Consider the following 18,556-nt stretch of genomic DNA (forward strand, 5'->3'; position numbering starts at 1 on the left):
CTCGTTCCTTGGCCCGCACGATGTGAACCATGGCCTCAAAGGGAAAGGTTGCAGGGGCTTGGACTCTTTCCTTGAGTATTTATACTTCACTTCAGACAACAGGACAAAACTGTCACTAATCATTTGTTCATTTGAGCTACCCAGAAATGTTCCAGTCTAAAATGATCCATCTGTTAAAACTGCAGGAACTTGAGTGCAGAGGCCCAGGACCCAACTGCCACGTACCCAGCAAAGCTATTCAGATGAGCATGCAGTTTTGAACAGGGGCCCATAACAGATTAGCCTACTTTCCTAAGGAAACAGGCTTATGCACTTGAGCCTTCTGTGTGCCTTAGGTCTACCAAGCTCCTCTTCCTTTCCCATTGATTTCACCAACTCTGAGAACATCTTAAATACACTGTGTTCCTACTAGTTTTGTGAAGTTCAATAGTCAATGAAGGCAATGGTGGCAAGAAGCACTGTGGAAGGCTTCAGAATAAGCTCAAAGTTTGTTAGTTTTTTCACAAGAATACAGTATCAAGACAAAGCATTTAGGTAGTGAGAGCTAGGTGCTCGGTTCTGAATGGCACAGAGAAAGGAAAGGTTCTAGGTACCTGCTCCATCATTACACCTGACTTCAGCCATTTATGTGTGGAAGACAAGTTACATCTCAGCTTACACATTGCCTATATCAACTTGAGGGCAGAGGCCATTTTTCTGGGTGTTTTTATGCTGAGGGAATGACAGCCTGAGGGCATCTGCAGAGTCTTATTGCATTAGCAAGAGTATCTGGCTAACATACACTGATATCTGCTTTCAGAAGTCACTGAAGATTCTCCATCTGCAAACCTATCTCTGACACAGTCAAGACCTCTTGCTCCAAGGCCAGCCTTGTGTACCTACGCAATAATGTGGTATCGTGCAAATAAATGTCTCTATTTTACATCTTCAACAACAGAAATATAAATTAAAAACATGATCTGAAGCACCACGGAAACCTCTAAGTTAAAAACTATCTGAGGAAATTAATGTCACCTCTGGTTAGGAGCCGAGTAGCAACCAGAATGTAAAATAGCTTGTCATAGCCCAAGGGGGGCAGCCGGCTTCAGCAAGCGACCCGAGCCCAACAGCCTCGGGCACAACACCACACTTCTGGAGCAAGGACGACACATGAAACTGAATGCAAAGTGATCTAAACCCTCCATGGCTCCAGTGTAGTTGTTACCTCAGGGTAAATCTTATTTCTGCGCTTGAGAAACACCCTCACAAACACGAAGCAGATCACATAACGCTCACTTCTGCATTTACCATTTGGTTCATATGGGAGGATGACACGTGGGAGCGACTCCACAGCATTCAAAGAGCAGATGATATTAAATGCAAATGAAAACGCAAACTCAGTCATCTGAGGTCCTGATCCAGCCAAGTGCAAAGCATGGGATGAAGAGCAATTAAGGGACACCAACCACCTCGGGTGCAGCTGTAAGCAATTTACAGGAGACAAGAGACTTTTTTCACTACTCCACACAAGAAAGAAGCAAGGAAGCTGCTGTCCACATCACCTGAACTGGTCACCTTCAGGTTCCTAACCATAGGGCTTTCTCCTTTGTTTGATTCTCAGCAAATTTATACACCAAAACAATTGAAAAGAAAAAAAAAATCCCAAAACTGAGTCACAAGCAGAACAGCCTCCAGCAAAGCAGTCCTCCTGATCCTTATGGTAACTACACAACTTCCAGTTGGCCACAATGTTCTAATTACAGCAAAAGCAGACCTAGCCAACATCAGGGCCTTGGTTCAGCCCTCTGCTCGGCCACACACACAGGTAATCCAAGATACAGCATCAGCCTCCGGGTGCTGTCAGTGACTCCATTTGAACACGAAGCCACTGCACAGCAGCTGTGTTCGGTAGGTTATATGCTATGTTAGATGGTTGTGCTAAGTGATATGCGCTCCTGGGAACACACCTGCAGCACTGCAGTCCTGCGGCAGCGTAAAACAAATACTGTAACTGCATTATAAGAGACATCATGAGCCATCCAAAGTCCTTCTCATCACGCAGCTATGCTGTATTAAGAGATAGGAACGGATAGAAACACAAATTTGGGAGATACTCATTCAGAGTTCAACTGAATTAAACCCACTTACTTTCCCAGCTCCACAAAACAGGGGCCTGATACTCAGGTTCACAGCAAGGCTTGATGTGACCTTACCACCACAGAGCAACATTCCTCTTGAATAAATCATTCCAATGCCTTCTCCATTTGCGAAGCTACCCAGATGACCCTTATAGGTTCAGAAGAGAGTTAAAAACATTTCCAGAAAATCATTCAAGTGATATTTAAAGATGTAATTTATATGCACAGCTCTGCACTCCATTGCAGGATTTCATATTTATTTAATTCGACAGTTAAAAGTGTCCCCATCCAACTCTCTGGGCACATCCAGTCTTTAATAAAAACCCTGTAAATTAGAGACAACTGTTCAGCGCATTGAATAGAAAAAAAAGCTTCTTACTCAAGCTGTACCCAACCCAAACATCCTCCTTCCCTCTCCTCAGGAGCACCAAAAATTGCATGTTTAAAGGCATTGCGAGTCCATTCTTCCTCTCCCCTTCCCCCAAATCATTAGCAGTTCTTGGTACTTCTTCATTTTAATGCAAGTAACCAGAGGTGTAAATACAGCACTAGAAAGTAAAAGAATTCTGATGCATTGCAGCAACTATATCTGCAACTCTGATGATTTCATCTAGAATATTATTTAATATAATTGTGCTGCAGTACAGAAATACTTCATGAAAGAAACCAAGTTAACATCTAGTTCTTTGCACCTCTCCTTTAAGCTTCTCCAAGCTATTAAGATTACTAAGATATCAATGGACTACCTACTCAAAAGCAGTAAAGAGAAAACTGTGTTAGAGACAGAACTGTCTTAGAGACAGCAGGGATTTGCTTTAACATCTTTAAGGCATAAAAAAAAAGTTCCAGAAAGAATCTTGCCAAAAAGAGAAAGGCAATTTCACCATAACCATAGCCGATATTTAAAAATCAGTCAACCTTTTCAATATAGAGTGGATACTATGATTGTCTGTGACTGCACTTGGAATAAACCCTAAGTATTGCATGCAAGAAAAGGTGGCAAGAAAAGGCAGAAAACACTATTACTGATATTCAATCAAGAAATCATGTCTGTGTCTAAAGAGACACTAAATTAGTATCTGAGGTTACACATAAATTTGCCAATAGACAAACAAAGTAAATGACCATAGTCTCAATCACTGAGAGGTTCCCCAGCAATACGGATTAGTAAAATCACCACTACAGCCTACATGGACAAGTTTTCCTTAGAGAAATGCTAATGTAAATATTCACTACATATTAATCACAAATGATTGTGGATTCCTGACTCAGATGCAGCTAGATTTAGGAAGATAAATTCTACTCTCAGGCATAGGAACTTGAAAATATCATTTCCTCATTTTCATAACAAAACCATAGGCAGTATTTTTTACATGTTACTTCAAAACTACAAATAGCTGAAGATTAAATGTACTTCTCCTTGACATATTCCTAAGTGCAGACTTTGATACAGGTACCAGAGTCAAGTATGTGTCTGTTGTACATTTGTACAGTGCCCAGCACACAGAAGGGAAAATTCATGTGCAATTACTATCAAAATAAAAATACTCAGCATGTTTTGTGCTTATTTGAGACAACTTGGCAGTATGCCAGTTACTCTAGCTGTACACATTAAAAATCAGGGCTCATGCTTAGACAGGAACAGCAGTAACAGTCTCCAGCTATGGGTTTCTTATGAAGGACTGCAGCAGTGATTTCTGCAACAACTGTCACACTAAGAAGACTGCATAGGGAAACAAAGGCATTGCAGATGATTTCAGCAAGGTTCAGTGAAGACAAACATTCGTCTCTGATGAATGCAGGTGAAATATTCACAGCTCAATTTACTGCTTACCTGATCAGATATTAATGGGAAGACTTCTAGTTCTCTTGCAACTTAGGTCTCCTTTAGAATACCAGCTTAAAAAAAATAGGAAATAGAGAGCTGAAATCTGCTCATTCTGACCATCCAACATTTAGCAGAGATGCACACATTTACAGTGCAAAAACTGCATACCATGTGCCAGAGTTTTGGTCAATATTCAGATTTATTATTCAGAGGGACATAAAAAGAGTGAAATACTGACCAAGGCAAATAGGCCATTAGTTACCTCTCGGTTCAATAAGTCTTGATGCTCTCCTAACTGTGCGCCGATTATTTCCTGTCCAATTCACATTAGCAGCTTATCTAATGAGAACAATCTACGCGAAGAGCTAGAAATTCACACATTTACAAAGGACATCACCAAGTTACATTTCATCACAGTTAACACCATTTGCTATTCTCTCAGGAAATAACCTTTACTGATCTTTCCTGTTTTAATGCCAGCAATTGCTTTCAAGAAGAAAGCTCAATTCTTACATTCACTGCTGGTTATATTTTAAATAATAGCATCTTAAAGGACAGCAATAAGTGCCTAAGTGTTGCAGGACAAAGCATTCACAGGCTGATAGTGGCCACTAGCATAACAGTGTGACCACAGTTCCTGTTCTTAATGGACTTTTCTTCCACTCACAGGGTCATCCCTACTCTCGTGAAGCCTATTTTTCTTCTATTAACTTCTACTTACATTCCCAACAGTTGCACAGTATCACACAGAGAAAGGATCTAACATCTTAGAGAGAAAGAACATCAGTCAAAACAAGCACACAAAAAAGCCCAGAAGCATCCTAAGTAGTGCTAATAATTTTACACAGTAAATGAGAAATATCAAAGGTACAAAGAGAAGGAAAAAAAAAGGATGCCTGAAATATACTACAAGATTAAAGATGTGGGGGGAAAAAAAAAAAAAGAAAAACTGTTTCCTGCACAAGGTTCTTTTACAAAGAGATGGTTAAATAAGCTGAAAAAGAGCAAGCACGAATCCCTGGCCAATGCCTGCTTTCTTTTGTTCCCCAAGTCCGAATGGTTTTGATTACTTAGAGGGAGTGTTCCTTGCATGAGGCCACCATGAGTCAGGCGGTGGGGCAGGGGCCCAGCAGCCTCCAGGAGAGCAGAGCTCCAGGACAGGTACCACAGCAGGGAAACTCCAGCTGGGAAAGCACCATGTCCCGCCACACTCGGCCCAGGGCAGCCCAGACTCCCCCCTCAGCCCTGCTCACCTCACAAATACTGGCGAGGAAAAAGAAAGAGATCACGAGACCACAGCCTTAGTCATCTCCAAAAGCCTCCAAGAGGAATTTCCCAATCTGCGTATGCAAGGAAGGAGAAACCTTTCCCCACAGCCACTTCTGTTTTTCCATGACCTCATGCAACAGTTCTCCTGTTGTTTTTTGTAGTAGCTTTCCAGAGGGGAAAAAAAAGGAAAAGGATCAAAACCAAGATACGAGTAGGTATATGTTTAGGTGGATATAGGTAAGCCTTTTAGGACTTCTACTGCTTCAAATAAGAGCATATGAGTCAAGAGGTATCCCAGAATCTCATCCAAGCTCCTGACTCTCTCACTTCCCATTTTTAGGTCTATTGCATAGTAAAACAGGGGCTGATGAGGTCACTGGCGAAGTGCTTTCTGTACTTACAGAGGCAACACGTTAATGCTTAGAATATTATCACTTTGTGAAATACCATACACTGCTCCAGGGAGGGCCAGTCAGAAAGCCCTCAGTCTGGTCTGGTAGGCGCTTTGACTGTGTCTTGCTGTATGATTTCTCTTTAGATTAAAAAAAAAAAAAAAAAAAAAAAAACCCACACACATATTTACAAAAATGTTTCCAGATTGGTGAGAGGATATCTGAGTTGTTATCTGTCACTACTACGGATATTAACATGCAGCATTCTGCAAAGAATTAAATATGTACAAAACATATTTAACTTGCTCTTCATTCAGTTATGATTAATCTAACTGAAAAAGTTATATTGAAAGGAAGTCTAACGGGACTGCCCTGAACCACATCCAGGATCCACACCTACTTCTTGCTTCCCCTGTGCTGCTCCCAGTCTACACTCCCGTTAGCTGCAGACGATGCAGCCAGGTGCTATCTGGCACGTCTCAGGCAAACCATAAAACACAAACCTTGGCCAAAGCTACACGTATATACATGCACAAGGAGCAATCCCCCTGGAAATGGGATTGGGTGGAACTTTCCATCAGAAATCCTGAACAAGAGCATCCAAGGAAGCTTTAGTGTCCATTCACTCCTGCTGTTGAAGGACAAGTTGCTCTTTTTTTGCAGTGTTCTTGACTCATTTCTGAATGTGGTTTAAAGAGCTATGAGCCTAGACTTAACAAAGTTTCCTTGGAAAGGCTGATTGTGTTTCCCTCTGTCTCTTTGACAGAACCCATTTAAAACAGCCCTTGATTTCTTTCCTCATTTAATTATCTAGTCTTTATTTTCTGCTCAAATCCCAGGTTTTATTTCTCAGCTGGAGTAAATGTTATAGTTGGAGTCATGTCTGGAGACAACGGGCTTATTTCATAGAGCTTAAAATCGCTGTCCTTTAAAACTGCCCAGTGAAGGGCAATCCCCACAGCACAGACCTCAGTGCTTGGTATGGGGCATGCCCAAGGCACTGCAGTTCACAGGGATCTTGTCTCCAGGGTCACAGCACGTTTATGTGCCTTCACACAAGCCATTATAGACCTCAGGGCTCTGACTTCTAATCAGTAACTGATGTTTATCCTTTCTGAACACGTGTCTGTGAATAATATTACATTTGCAAACAAGAAGGCAAACCATACTTGCACCATAAATGACTTGTAAGGCCACAAAGATTCATCTCCAGAACTTCAGGCCAGTTCCTGGACCGTTCTCCATCCACATCATGGGGTAGCAACAGTGTTTCCTAGGAGCTGCAGTGGAATTACTCCACAAGCTCCATATAGGACAGATACCTCCTAAGGAGGACAAAGCCTCGAGGACAGGTCTTATTTACTCTGGCTGGCAAATTTCCTTAAGAGAAGAAAAATTTACATTCTACCTTCTAACACAATGTTCTCCCTTACCCGTAAAAGTGCTGGGGCTGGGCCAGTTGCACAAGTAACGGGAGGAGAACCGGCCTAAATATCCAGGAATACGACAGGGAAGCAGCCAAACAGATGGCAGCTCCACGAGCACTCCCATCTCCAGGCTCTTCCAGACTGGGCTAGCTGAGATGCTGGACACGTAACCTGTCCCACCAGGACACGCAGTATCCACAGGGCTTCCTCACTCCAGCATTTCATGTCCCCAGAGCTGTGGCTGAGCCCTGTGTTGTGCAGCGGGAAGGCTCGGCACCGAGCGAGCCGCTCTCCTCCGGGACCGGCATTTCAGGCTATGCTGTGCAAACACGAGCCTGACAAAGCACTGCGAGAACATGCCTTGATATCCTCTTCTGCTTTCTTGACAAGTTCTGGTAAATATATCATTTCTGCCTGTTCCATTTCCTAATTTACTCCTTTTCTCAGCAATAGTGACAAAAAGGTTCTAATTAGATAACACTAATTAGGTAGAGTGGCATGTGATTGACTACTGAGAAGTTGCTGTCTGTTCTCTAGGGGAGCACGAGGGGGAAACCTTGTGGATTGGCTCTTTTCCTCATAAAAGCAGGGGATTTATTGAAAAACAAAAGGACGCAAAAAACAATAGGTAAGGTATAATTACATACCAGGACTATACATTTTATTTTGACATAAATCTGAATGGATTAGTGGGTGGTAAAAGCTTTTTTTGGAGGAGTGAACAAGCGATATTACTCAGAGGAAAAACTAAACCATCACAAAAATAGAATTAGGAAAACTGTCATATGCAGAGACAAGTTAAAAAAATTATGACTAGTTAAAAAAAGTCCAATAACTCAAGCAAAGAGTTTTGACATACAACAGGCTAATGTGAGATTTCTTTTTTTCAGATATTTTCCTTTAACAACTTGCAATGAATATTCCAAATACATTTTTCAGTAACAATAAATAAATAAACCTGCCAAGGGCCACTTAAATTGCAATATTTTAGAGAGCAGCAGATAGGAACAGACCGGTAAGTCCAACATACAAATTTTACCTCGATTCACTTTTCCACTCAGAGTTTGGAGTCTTACAAGTACACAGGAATATGGAAATAAAACTTGTGACAATACTTTCCCACCTGTTACTAATCTCCAAGTTTAGCTAAAAAATATCCTACCTAATGACCTACACTGCTAAGTAATTTTGCTTGCATGATCTCATCTTCGAGCGAAACATTTTGTATTCTGAAAATATGACATCTGCTATTTCGTATATTAACAAAAAATTCTGAGTTCACCTATATTCATTCAATGCCAATGAAATTTAGGATCTGCATAAGAGATGGGTGTTGGCAGTCAAAATTTGACATTTGCTTGTTTATCTCATATCACTATCCAGACTTCCTACAAGTAATATTTTTCCTTCAGATAAGACTAGGCCGGCATGACATTTCTCTTGGATGAGCACCAACTATTTGAAATTTATCACAGCTCTTCCAAAAAGCACGCATAAGGTCATTACGACACATGAAATCTTCACAAATTCTTGCTAAACGCTAGATATTTATTTGCACACCATCAACATCCTTACTAACATGATTACCAATTTCTTGAAAACTTCAAACACAGACCTGGAATTTCCTGAGCTTGTATTAAGCTGCACACTGTGTGTTTAAGGCACCATTCTGAAGTACGTTTTGATTTGTGGCATTTTAAAATTGTGCAGAGACATCACTTATACTTTAAGAGACTTACAAGAAACACAATCACATCCTGGCTTCTCAACATCACTCATCATGCTGTGATACTGTGCTGATCTATCTCATAGTCATCACTACACCACAGTGGAAAAATATTTATTCACAAAACATTAATTGGAAAGTTCCTAGTAACTTGTGGCCTGGATTCTTGCGAATTTTCTTAGAAGGCTCAAAGGCAAACAGCAAGCATGGGAAGCTACTGATTAGAGAAAGAAGGTGAAAAATAAGCTTATGGGATAATACAGGTTTTGTTGGAAGTGTCAAGAATGCTAAAAAAAGATGCAAAGAAGCAGGAGAGTAATAAGGGAAACCCTGCAGGTAACTGACAGGGTTGCAAGAAGGCAGGGGATGTGTGTGCCGATAGCAAACGTGGAAAATGAGAGCAACCTTGGGAAACTGCTGCCTGAACGGGAGGGAAACAGGGACAGGATTTATTGTTGGACTCGAGGAGAAGGGGAAAAGAGCACAAGTTTAAGTGCAAGCCGAAGCAAAGTCTAATGTGGAAACTCAAATTCCAGTAAATAACGTTTTCCAAAGCTATTTCTAGAGGGCTTTGGCACACGGTTGCATCTAGGTAAGAAGTTGGTAGTGAAACAGTTTGCAAAGAGGTAGGCAGACAAAAAATAAGCTGTAACACTAATTCAAAATCCTATTTCTGAGCAACAAAAGCATTTTGACTTGGGAGGCTCCCCACATTTCCCGCCAGCCCTCTGGAGAGGTCGGCTCACCTGAGTAGGCCCAGTAGGGATCCCCCGAAGCCTTGCGCCTCCGGATCTGCACCGAACTCCCATGTCTGCTTTCGTGCAGGGAGCCAACATAACCTTCAGTCAGAGCTGGGAAGAGAAGAAGCAGGAATCATTAGGAAAACAGTACTTAACTCCTGGATTTTAAGCTGCAAATTCTAAAACTTGGCCACGCGGATTTGGCACTGCTTAAAAGTAATGGCAAGAGGTGTATTGCATGCTGGTTGTATTTATTCTTGTCATCAAAACCCACCATCCAAAGACAATTTACACTGAACAGGACTCACTGGTGCTCCTATCTGGCACAAAATCTGCCAGACATTTCCATAAGGTTCTTCTAATGGCCACAAGCAAGCAAGCACAAACCATGAAATATATTTCCTTTTTCTCATTCTAAATCCTAAAAGCGGTGTAAGTTTATTGCAATAATTTCAAAAAAAAAAAGAAATAAAATTGTAATACTACAAAAGTACTTTCCAGATCTTTAAAAACACAGATGCAAGACGGTGGCATGTACCACGTTACTCAAGACTTCGTGCAATGCACTTGAGCAGGGCGGACACATGGCACTGCCTTCCAGCCACAGGAAGGTTGTGTAAGTCACAAATATCCAGTGGGCAACTCCAACGCCTTGTGATGCGAGAGTAAGGGGTCAGGAAAGAGTAAAACCTTGTTAAATCCCACAAAAGAAAATAAATTGCATGCAGCAACCAAAACAGGAAAGAAAGCTTTCTACATTGCATCCCAGGACTTTTTGCATTGTATTTTTTCCTTTATTCAGCTAGTGTTTTTTTTGCCTTTACAAGGAATAGTTTCAGCATAGCTTTCATGAAGTGGGGTTTTTCTACATGCAAATTTGTTTATTGTTTCTATACATCTGACTGAACTAAACTGAAGGTGTGCAAATTCACAAATGTCAAGAAAAAATATTTTTAAAAAGTCTAATGAATTCTACCTTTTGCCGAGCACTGCAGCTGAAGAGCTTTGTGTTACAATACATGCATACAAACACACAGAAAAAAAGCCTTAGATGCAGGATGTGAAGAGGAAGTATGCACCACCTGGCTCTGTGGCAATTCTAGTCAAACTGATCTCAAACCACTTATTTGATCAGTAAGGGACTAGCTGAATAATTCTAATTAAAACTTTGGAAAAACCCCCTCAAGCTTCGCTACCTGCATGCATCCACTCTGAGCATTATATTCCCATCTATTCTCAAGGCAATTACAGCAGGGCTGTAAGCAGAGCTTGTTATCAACCTTTACAGAACATAAAGCACTGAAAACCCAGAATTTGGCTTTCCCCCAATTTGGGGTACTTTCTGGGTGACACCCCCTTGATGCCACAGCAGTAGAGAGGGTCCAAGGAGCACATATGCTCAGCTGTATAGACAACATTCGTTCTGCTACATGGATCATTGATTTCTGCATTTTTTGGAACCCTGAATAGGTAGAGAAAGTCTAGAAATCTCAGGGAAGATATTACAGTTTTGCCAATGTCAGATTTCCTCGTGTACAAGCAAAGGTACATTGTGCAATTAATTATGAGCCTCCAATTTGAATGAGTTTTCCAAATTTCTTGGCAGCTTTCTGCACTCTAATTCACTCCAGGCTGTGAGCTAGAAACATTAAAACAGATTATGCTACAAAGATTTTTCGTCATCTCTCTGATTTATCCTAGCATCTCTATCTGAAGGGGAGGCAACTGCCACTCAAATCAACAAGAAAGATAACGGATGAGGGGTGTGGAGACCCAAATCCTCTGCAAAGAAACCCTCACATATCAAAGACAGCAAAAGTCCTAAGGAACTAAACAGAGAAATAACTCAGGTAGATGGAAGGGCTTTCAGAAAAACTGTCCCAATTACTCATTTAAATTCACATGCCCTGGGAAATACACTCAAGTCCCTCCCTATTATTTTAACAGGAGACATGAGTTAACTTCTTTCTGTTAATACTCATAAAGAGGGGGCGAAAGCCTGTAGATACCCCTTTCCCTCCACAAATAAGCAGATTCCTACAGCCAGAGGGATACCACCCAACCACCTCTAGGTAGCAATGGGGTCATGCAGGTATCTGCTCACTGAACCCTTCTGCTTGCCTTGCAAATCAGAAAAAAAAAGAGGAAACTATGTCAAAAATCTATATTTGTTGAAGAGGTCAGTGCATAGCATTTAAAACAAATTGTAAAAACCCTTTGTACTCTCTTAGCTTGAACCAAAGAATATTCACATGGCAACTATGGTAGGGCTGTGAAGCTTTCTATTGATTCTCAGTACGCTTTGTGCAGAAAATTAAATTATGCAAATCCCAGCCTTCATGAATCCCTCACTTCAATACGAAACGGAACATTTGCTTAAGTCAGCATCTTATTTATGCAATTAAAAACTTGACATTCTTGTGAAAACACACAGTTTTCGTTTCTTGCATAGACCCTTTATATTTTTATGGGTTTATATATACTTACAAAAGGTGAAGAGTCATCTTGTACACAAATCTAATTCTAGCAAAAATGATATCACAAACCAAGAGGGGAGCTCAAGTATTTACCACAAGAAGCGTGGAAAAACACTTGCAACTTACATTGCTAAGTATCTTCTTCAGACAACAGAAAAAAAAAAAAAAGAAAAAAAAGAAAAAAGAGGAAAATAAGTTGGCAGATCAACGTGAATGTCAACACTCCCCTCACAGAAGGGTGATAATGTGCCAGCCATTGGCCATTTATGCATGTGTCCTTCCTGAAGACCTCCAGAAAGGATGGAAAGTCAAAATCTCCATCTATGCCATGACCTGGGAAGGTAACTGGACTGCCTCCACCATAAACCTCAACACCGTTTTCTTCCTTGGGCTGGCTCCATTCCCTGGTCTCTTCACAGAATGTGGCCACACACTCCTGCAATGGGGCCCCTGGAATAAACACTGTGGGAACAAGAAGCTATGGGTGGGAGTGTCTTGCACTAGAGAATGCCTTCCTACTAACCCACTAGACACTCCCAATGAAGATTCACCAGGTGCCTCAGTACTACTGAAGTTGCTTCTTTCACTGGAAGAAATACACACCCAGAAGATCTCTTCAGCTCCATCCAGGGCACCGTTACTTATTTCTGTGAAACACTCATTCCACAGTTCCCAAAGCCATCATGAAGGTGACTCAGACAAGCTCAACCAAGATCATCTGGTGTTCAAGATGGAACAATTTTTAGAAGAAATGAGAGTTAAGACTTCAAATCACTACATATTTCCACTGTTCTCTTTCAAGGGGAATATGGTTAACAGCTCAAGTGCAGAGAAGTGATTTCCTGCTCCATTCCTGCAGAACTGGATGCTGGAGAGCAGCCAACACCTAGCACAGAGCAAATACGGGGAGGCTGCATTTTTCTGGGAATCCTGGACAAGCGGGGAAGTCAGCCCAAGAAGGCTCAGGATAAAATGGACAAAATAGAGGAAGAAGAGGGGGCTGGCACAAATACACAGAGCAAGAGAGAGAGGAAGAAAAAGGATGGCCAAAAAGCCACTGCACGGCTCAGTGTGATACATCATGCCAACACTGATGGCAGAGGAGTAATGAACACCAGAATACATGGTCTGAGACTCGCAAATACACGATTAAAAGAGAAGGGGACCAATTTGACACTGGGATACACAAGCGTGAAATTAAATCCTGAGCAACTCCTCTGGCTGCTGCTGCAGTATTGACATCTATCAGGCGTAACACCTGCAGCCGCCGGAGAGGGGCCGGTGCCTCTCCGAACCGTTTCGGCAGTGCACACAGGATCCTTCAAAGCTAACGTGGAGGAATCTCTTACACCTAATTTCATATCATTTTAATCGGTACTGAACACTACATGATTTCAGATGATGTGCTAAATGAATCAACCATGCTGCATATCTGCAGACAGCAAAAGCAACGCAATGCTGTGATGTTCCTTAGCAGTCTCATCAGCTTCCCATTCACTGTCTCGACGTATTAAGTTTCCAATAAAAATTATTTGATAAGTACCCTCAAAGGTAAAATAAGGTAGCTCCTGCCTGAATACGTTACTGGCATTCATAGTTCACATGAAAACACAAAATTTTATCCCCAATCTACCTTAAATATAAAGCTATTATACTATTCAGAGAGATTATACCCTGGGCATTAGCATTTAAAAAGAATCAAGCCATCAGCTCTGTAAAAAAACCCTTTAAGGTCGATACTTTATGTCTGAATGGTGAAATCATTAGTTATGATGGTAGATTAACTCAAGGTAGATTGTGTGCCAAACTTTGATTCTTTTAAGCCTCCTCTGAAGAGCAGCACACAAATCCATTTTCAACTATTCCGATTAAAATGGTACAGAGTCCCTCAGGTACACACAGAGCCCAACTAATATTAATTCAGTAGCCTGCCCCTGCAGGCTAAGCTCAGTGCTGAATCCATTTAGTCTAAGTCCCTAACGTGGACACATTTCGGTACTGTAGCTCAACCAGGTGCTACTGCTGGAAAACTGGCCAGCTGCTAGAGCCAGACTAGTAGAATTTGTTAAGAAAACTGTTAAATCAGGAAGGGTAAGAATAAAATCCTGACAGCATTTAGCCAAATGCTGAACTGTAAGGAATGTTAGTAATTAGATCTGCATCAAACAGAGGCTTGTAGACAAGCAGCTTGTACACAGTCAAAAAAAGTCTTTTTTTTTTTTTTTGAAAAAGTACACAGCAATGCATTTTAAACAGGGGGGATGGAAGAGGCATATAAACACAACCTGAAGAGTCCCTGCATCATCTCTTCCACAGACCTTAGCAGATCAGTCACCAGAGACTCTCAGCCATCTGAAAATCTAAAGCATCAAGCTGCTTTGAGAGAGGACGGAAAAAAAAATAAAGTCTTTATCTAGGTGCATTTCCTATATTTTTAATTGGGCCGTGCTCAGAAGAACAGGGCAAGGTGTAAGCTGCATTCGCTACAGCTCTTCACTACAGCACACGCTCAGCTGACAGAGTTCAGGCTTCCAGGCAGTTTGTTAGAATAAATACAGTGCAGTGGGCCAGGAAGGAAAAAAGAGTGAAAAGAAAATAACTGATAGCAAACTGATTTATAATGTGTAACAATTAAAATATATTTGCACAATTAAAATAAAAAATGGTTAAATCCATCTCTCTAAGCTCTTCCACAGGCAACTCCCTAAACAAAACTAGGCCATTTGCCTCAAATATTTTACCACCTTTGACAGCAAATAAATCTAGCAATATTTCAGGCACAGCCAATCCATTTTAATAGTGCATTACTTTTAAATAGACTCCTCAGCCACGTACTCCCGTATTTTGCAGAGATTATTTTGTATCTTGCCAAAAAAAATGATGAAAGTTAAAACAACATATGGTGGTCAGACAGCATCAACAAATTATATTCTGAATGAGCCTTCCTCCTTTGATTATGCTGCAGTGATTTCTTCTGATTATCAGATAAAAGACAAACTCTACTCTCCTATGAATGCTCAGGCCATTTGCACAAACAACCTTACATTAACATAATGTGGGAGCTTTAAGAAGTTGTTTCTTGGACCAAGTAACAGACACCTGACCTGATGTCATTTCCCCAGACGACAGTCACTCAAGCCAACCTTCAATTCCCATGTAAACATAACCCACAGATCTATTCCTAAAAGTGAAGCGACTTCTTGCACCATTTGCTCTGCTCTCCTTGGGCCTAATGGACGATGTAGCAGCACTGCAGAGCCCAAGAACAAGAGCAAAAATGCAGAGCACAGCAGGCCTTTACAGGAACTAACCAGCAGACTGCAATTTGAAGATGAAAAATAGACCAGGGAACACACTGTCAAACTGCGGGGATTAATTTAACTACTGGAATTAAAAGTCCTTGCCCCAAACATGAGTAATACACCAGTCAACAGATGCATTAACCCTTGGTAACCTGTTCCACTCAAACCCCGGGAGCTGCATGTAATGCATTTTGCTCTACTCCAATGTATCACTACAACCCAAGTCCTATAAGCATTACAGTTGATATAATAAGCAGCAGAAAACAGATTCAATGCAATCTTTTTCTTACATTTCAAGGGACGGAGTTTAAGGGCAATAAAAAAAAAGTCTAATTCAGAGCAACCCTGAGGCAAAACCAGAACAAGGACAGGCACCGCAGCACGTGCCAAGTGCTGCCAGCCACTCTCAGGCAGAGCAGATGCCTTCCCAAGGAGGAGCAAACCAAACTCTCCCCTGTCATGGCCAGTTTCCATGGATCTTTCTCTCAGCCCGTCTGGCTTTGCAGTGAGACAAGTGAAGCTCATTAGCAGGAGAGCCAGGGAACTTCACATCACACTAACTGCGTCCCATGAAGGGCGCTCATAAAAGGAAGCTTGGGAGGCCAGGAAGAGACAGATGCTGCTGGATGATCAGAAAGGGCTTAGTTTTGCATTTGGTGGCTTATACACACTCTTGGCATCAGCTGGGCAAGGTGAGACATGGACAGTGATTTTGGATCATAGACCTCAACTGGCACAACCAGCCGCACTTCTGCTAGGAATAAGTAGAGTTGGCCAGAAAAGCAACAGTGCCAACAATTCCTATTTCAGGCTAAATAAACACAAATTCAACTGACTGCAGCATCCTCCTTCCCATGAGGACTCTGCCCTACTGCAGTGTTTCTGCCAAAGGATTTGTAAAATACGCTTGGACCAAGGGATCTCAGACCATGGGATGGACTTCACATCTACCACTATATGGGCAACTTGTCAGGAAAAAATCCCTGATCATCATCTCTTCCCAAGAGAAGACACAGATGCTGAGCAGAAGAGGTGACCAGAGAGCTGAACTCCTCCAGGATGGCACTGGTGCTACTGGCAAACATTGTGCAAAGGTGGTACTAGAGGAAACTGTGAGAGGGCCTGGCTTTAGCATCACTCATCCCAGATCAGATAACTACAAGGCCAAGCACATTTGATTCAAACTCAGAAGAAAATCTTCACCTCCCTGAACCATTCCCTGACATTTCCCTGCATGTCACTGAAGACAAAGTTTTTCAGACTGGTATTCTAGGCATTTCATTTAAGATACTTTAAAGACCAAGGCACAGTACATCCTGAAAATCGGACTCCTTTCAGACATCTTCGATTTAAGTAGTCAGACAAAAAATAATTGGAAACAACTGAAATTTCTGAAAATGCTGGGCCCTGCACAGCATCCTGCACAGCCCCTCAGACTTCTGTTAACCATCATTATCTGCATTTCTCAAAAGGAGGGATCCTCGTCCTTGCTCGCAGCCTCTCCATGCTGTACTTCAGAGAGGTCACATCACCTCAGAATTTTATTCATAACGATGCTTCATGCAAACACAGAAATAAAACTTCAGAACAGAGGGTCACAAGCAAGGCTGACCTCCTGAGGAAAGCAATGCTCTCTCAGCAGGGCCAGCTGAATCACAGCAGACCCCAGGGAGAAAGTGGGTAAAACTCTGCTACACAGAGGAGCCAGGTCAGAGCTAACCAAGACAACCAAGACCCGGGTATCAGGGCAAAACAACTGCTCTCCAAGCCAGCTCTGGTATCTTTTGTACTGCTTTCCCAGGTGCAAGCTTCAAGTCAAGCAAGCAATAAAAGCTGGAGGCCAGAAGAGTGGGTCTTTGTTGCACTTCTTGCCTTACTGCAGAAGTATCTAACCCTACAGGTGTTAGAACAGAAGGTAAAACTACGGCTGGAAACACTTGCCTCATGAACGCATTCTCACACAATGAGGTACACACACGGTACCATAAGGGCAACCACTAAACAAATAAATGAAAAAATGAGACCTTAGAAGAGCATTTAGTAGTTTAGCTACTAAAAAAAAAAAAAAAAAAAAAAAAAAAAAAAAAAAGGCAGCAAGGCATTAAGGCCTTTTTCCATTTTCAAAACATAGCCTCGCAGGAAGCATCTTAAAAAAAATGATTCGACTGGTCAAAATCAACACAGCAAAGGGCTTTGTGCAGCAGCTGCTCTGTGCATGGAACTCAGGACAGCAGCCCTGGAGGCAGCCTACAGGTTGTTGCTCAAGTCACTATCCCATTAAATTCATCTTTGTTCCCAACATAAGCAGAGACATGCATGAGTAAAACAACCACAGCCTTTATGGCTAATCTACATTATATTGAGCGCCAGCCCCGAGAAGCAGGCTGCAAGAGCCCAGCAAGGTGCTCTCCTGACCACTGCTACGAGATGATTGCTGTAGCCCTAGAAACATCTGAGGTCATTCCTGCTGCTCCTTCCCTGCCCAATATAACATTTAAATATGGCCCCACTACAAGAGCATGGGATATCAAATGCCCGCTCGATCAGAAGCGGTTCCTGCCCGAGGCCACGGCAGACTGTTCCTGGGGAAGAGTTTGGCACTGATGCTGCCAGGAGTCCCCGTTGCCCAAACTCACACGTCCCTAATGCCAAAGCAATTGAGAGCCCAGCATTTGCTCACCCAAAGCTGCACCAACAGCGGCATTGCAAAGGTACCAGAGCTGTTCCCACTGCATGGCATGGGATCAAATCTGCCCTGCTATCAAGTCTTGAGAGACAAGGGTCCTGTCAGCTACTAAAAATGCCTCATTTTCACTCAAAATGATTTTTTTTTAACCTGTGTCCTTTGGCCCATTTAACAATTTATCGACTGTGTGAAATAATGTGAGGCCACATCAATCTTCTCCTGGTTATTTGGTTCAGGCTCTCAAATTAATGCAGAAGGTAGTTCAGTAAAGAGCCATTTAGGAAGAGAAAGTTAAATGCTGTGGTCACATTGTAGGACACCTTCCACTCAGTTCTTGCTCAGCTATCAGCATCTACGACTGCACATTCTCCAAGAAGACAGAAGGAAAACAAATAATAATAAAAAAATCACAGCCCCACATGCTCCCCTGGTACTAGAAGTGACTCCGAATTTGTTGCCTTCTGCACCAAAGCAGATCAGTTGCCACAGGTGGCCAGATTTACTGTCTCCAATATGTGACAGCAGCCATAAAACCATTCCAGCCAGATCCACAAAAATTATTTTAAGACCAAACTTAAACAGAGTCAAGCAA

At 41.9% G+C, this 18,556-nt stretch overlaps 1 protein-coding gene across 1 annotated transcript in view; it reads right to left on the minus strand.

Annotated features, from left to right (window-relative positions):
• PTPRG (protein tyrosine phosphatase, receptor type G) overlaps positions 1 to 18,556 on the minus strand; it is a 364,795-nt gene that overhangs the window by 276,699 nt on the left and 69,540 nt on the right. Inside the window, exon 2 of the mRNA XM_026052517.1 lies at positions 9,506 to 9,610. Within this exon, the coding sequence (XP_025908302.1) occupies positions 9,506 to 9,610 (105 nt within the window). The remainder of the gene's footprint in view (positions 1 to 9,505; positions 9,611 to 18,556) is intronic.

This window comes from Nothoprocta perdicaria, unplaced genomic scaffold, assembly GCF_003342845.1.
Source record: "Nothoprocta perdicaria isolate Ctin4 unplaced genomic scaffold, notPer1 scaffold_9, whole genome shotgun sequence".
NCBI lineage: Eukaryota > Metazoa > Chordata > Aves > Tinamiformes > Tinamidae > Nothoprocta > Nothoprocta perdicaria.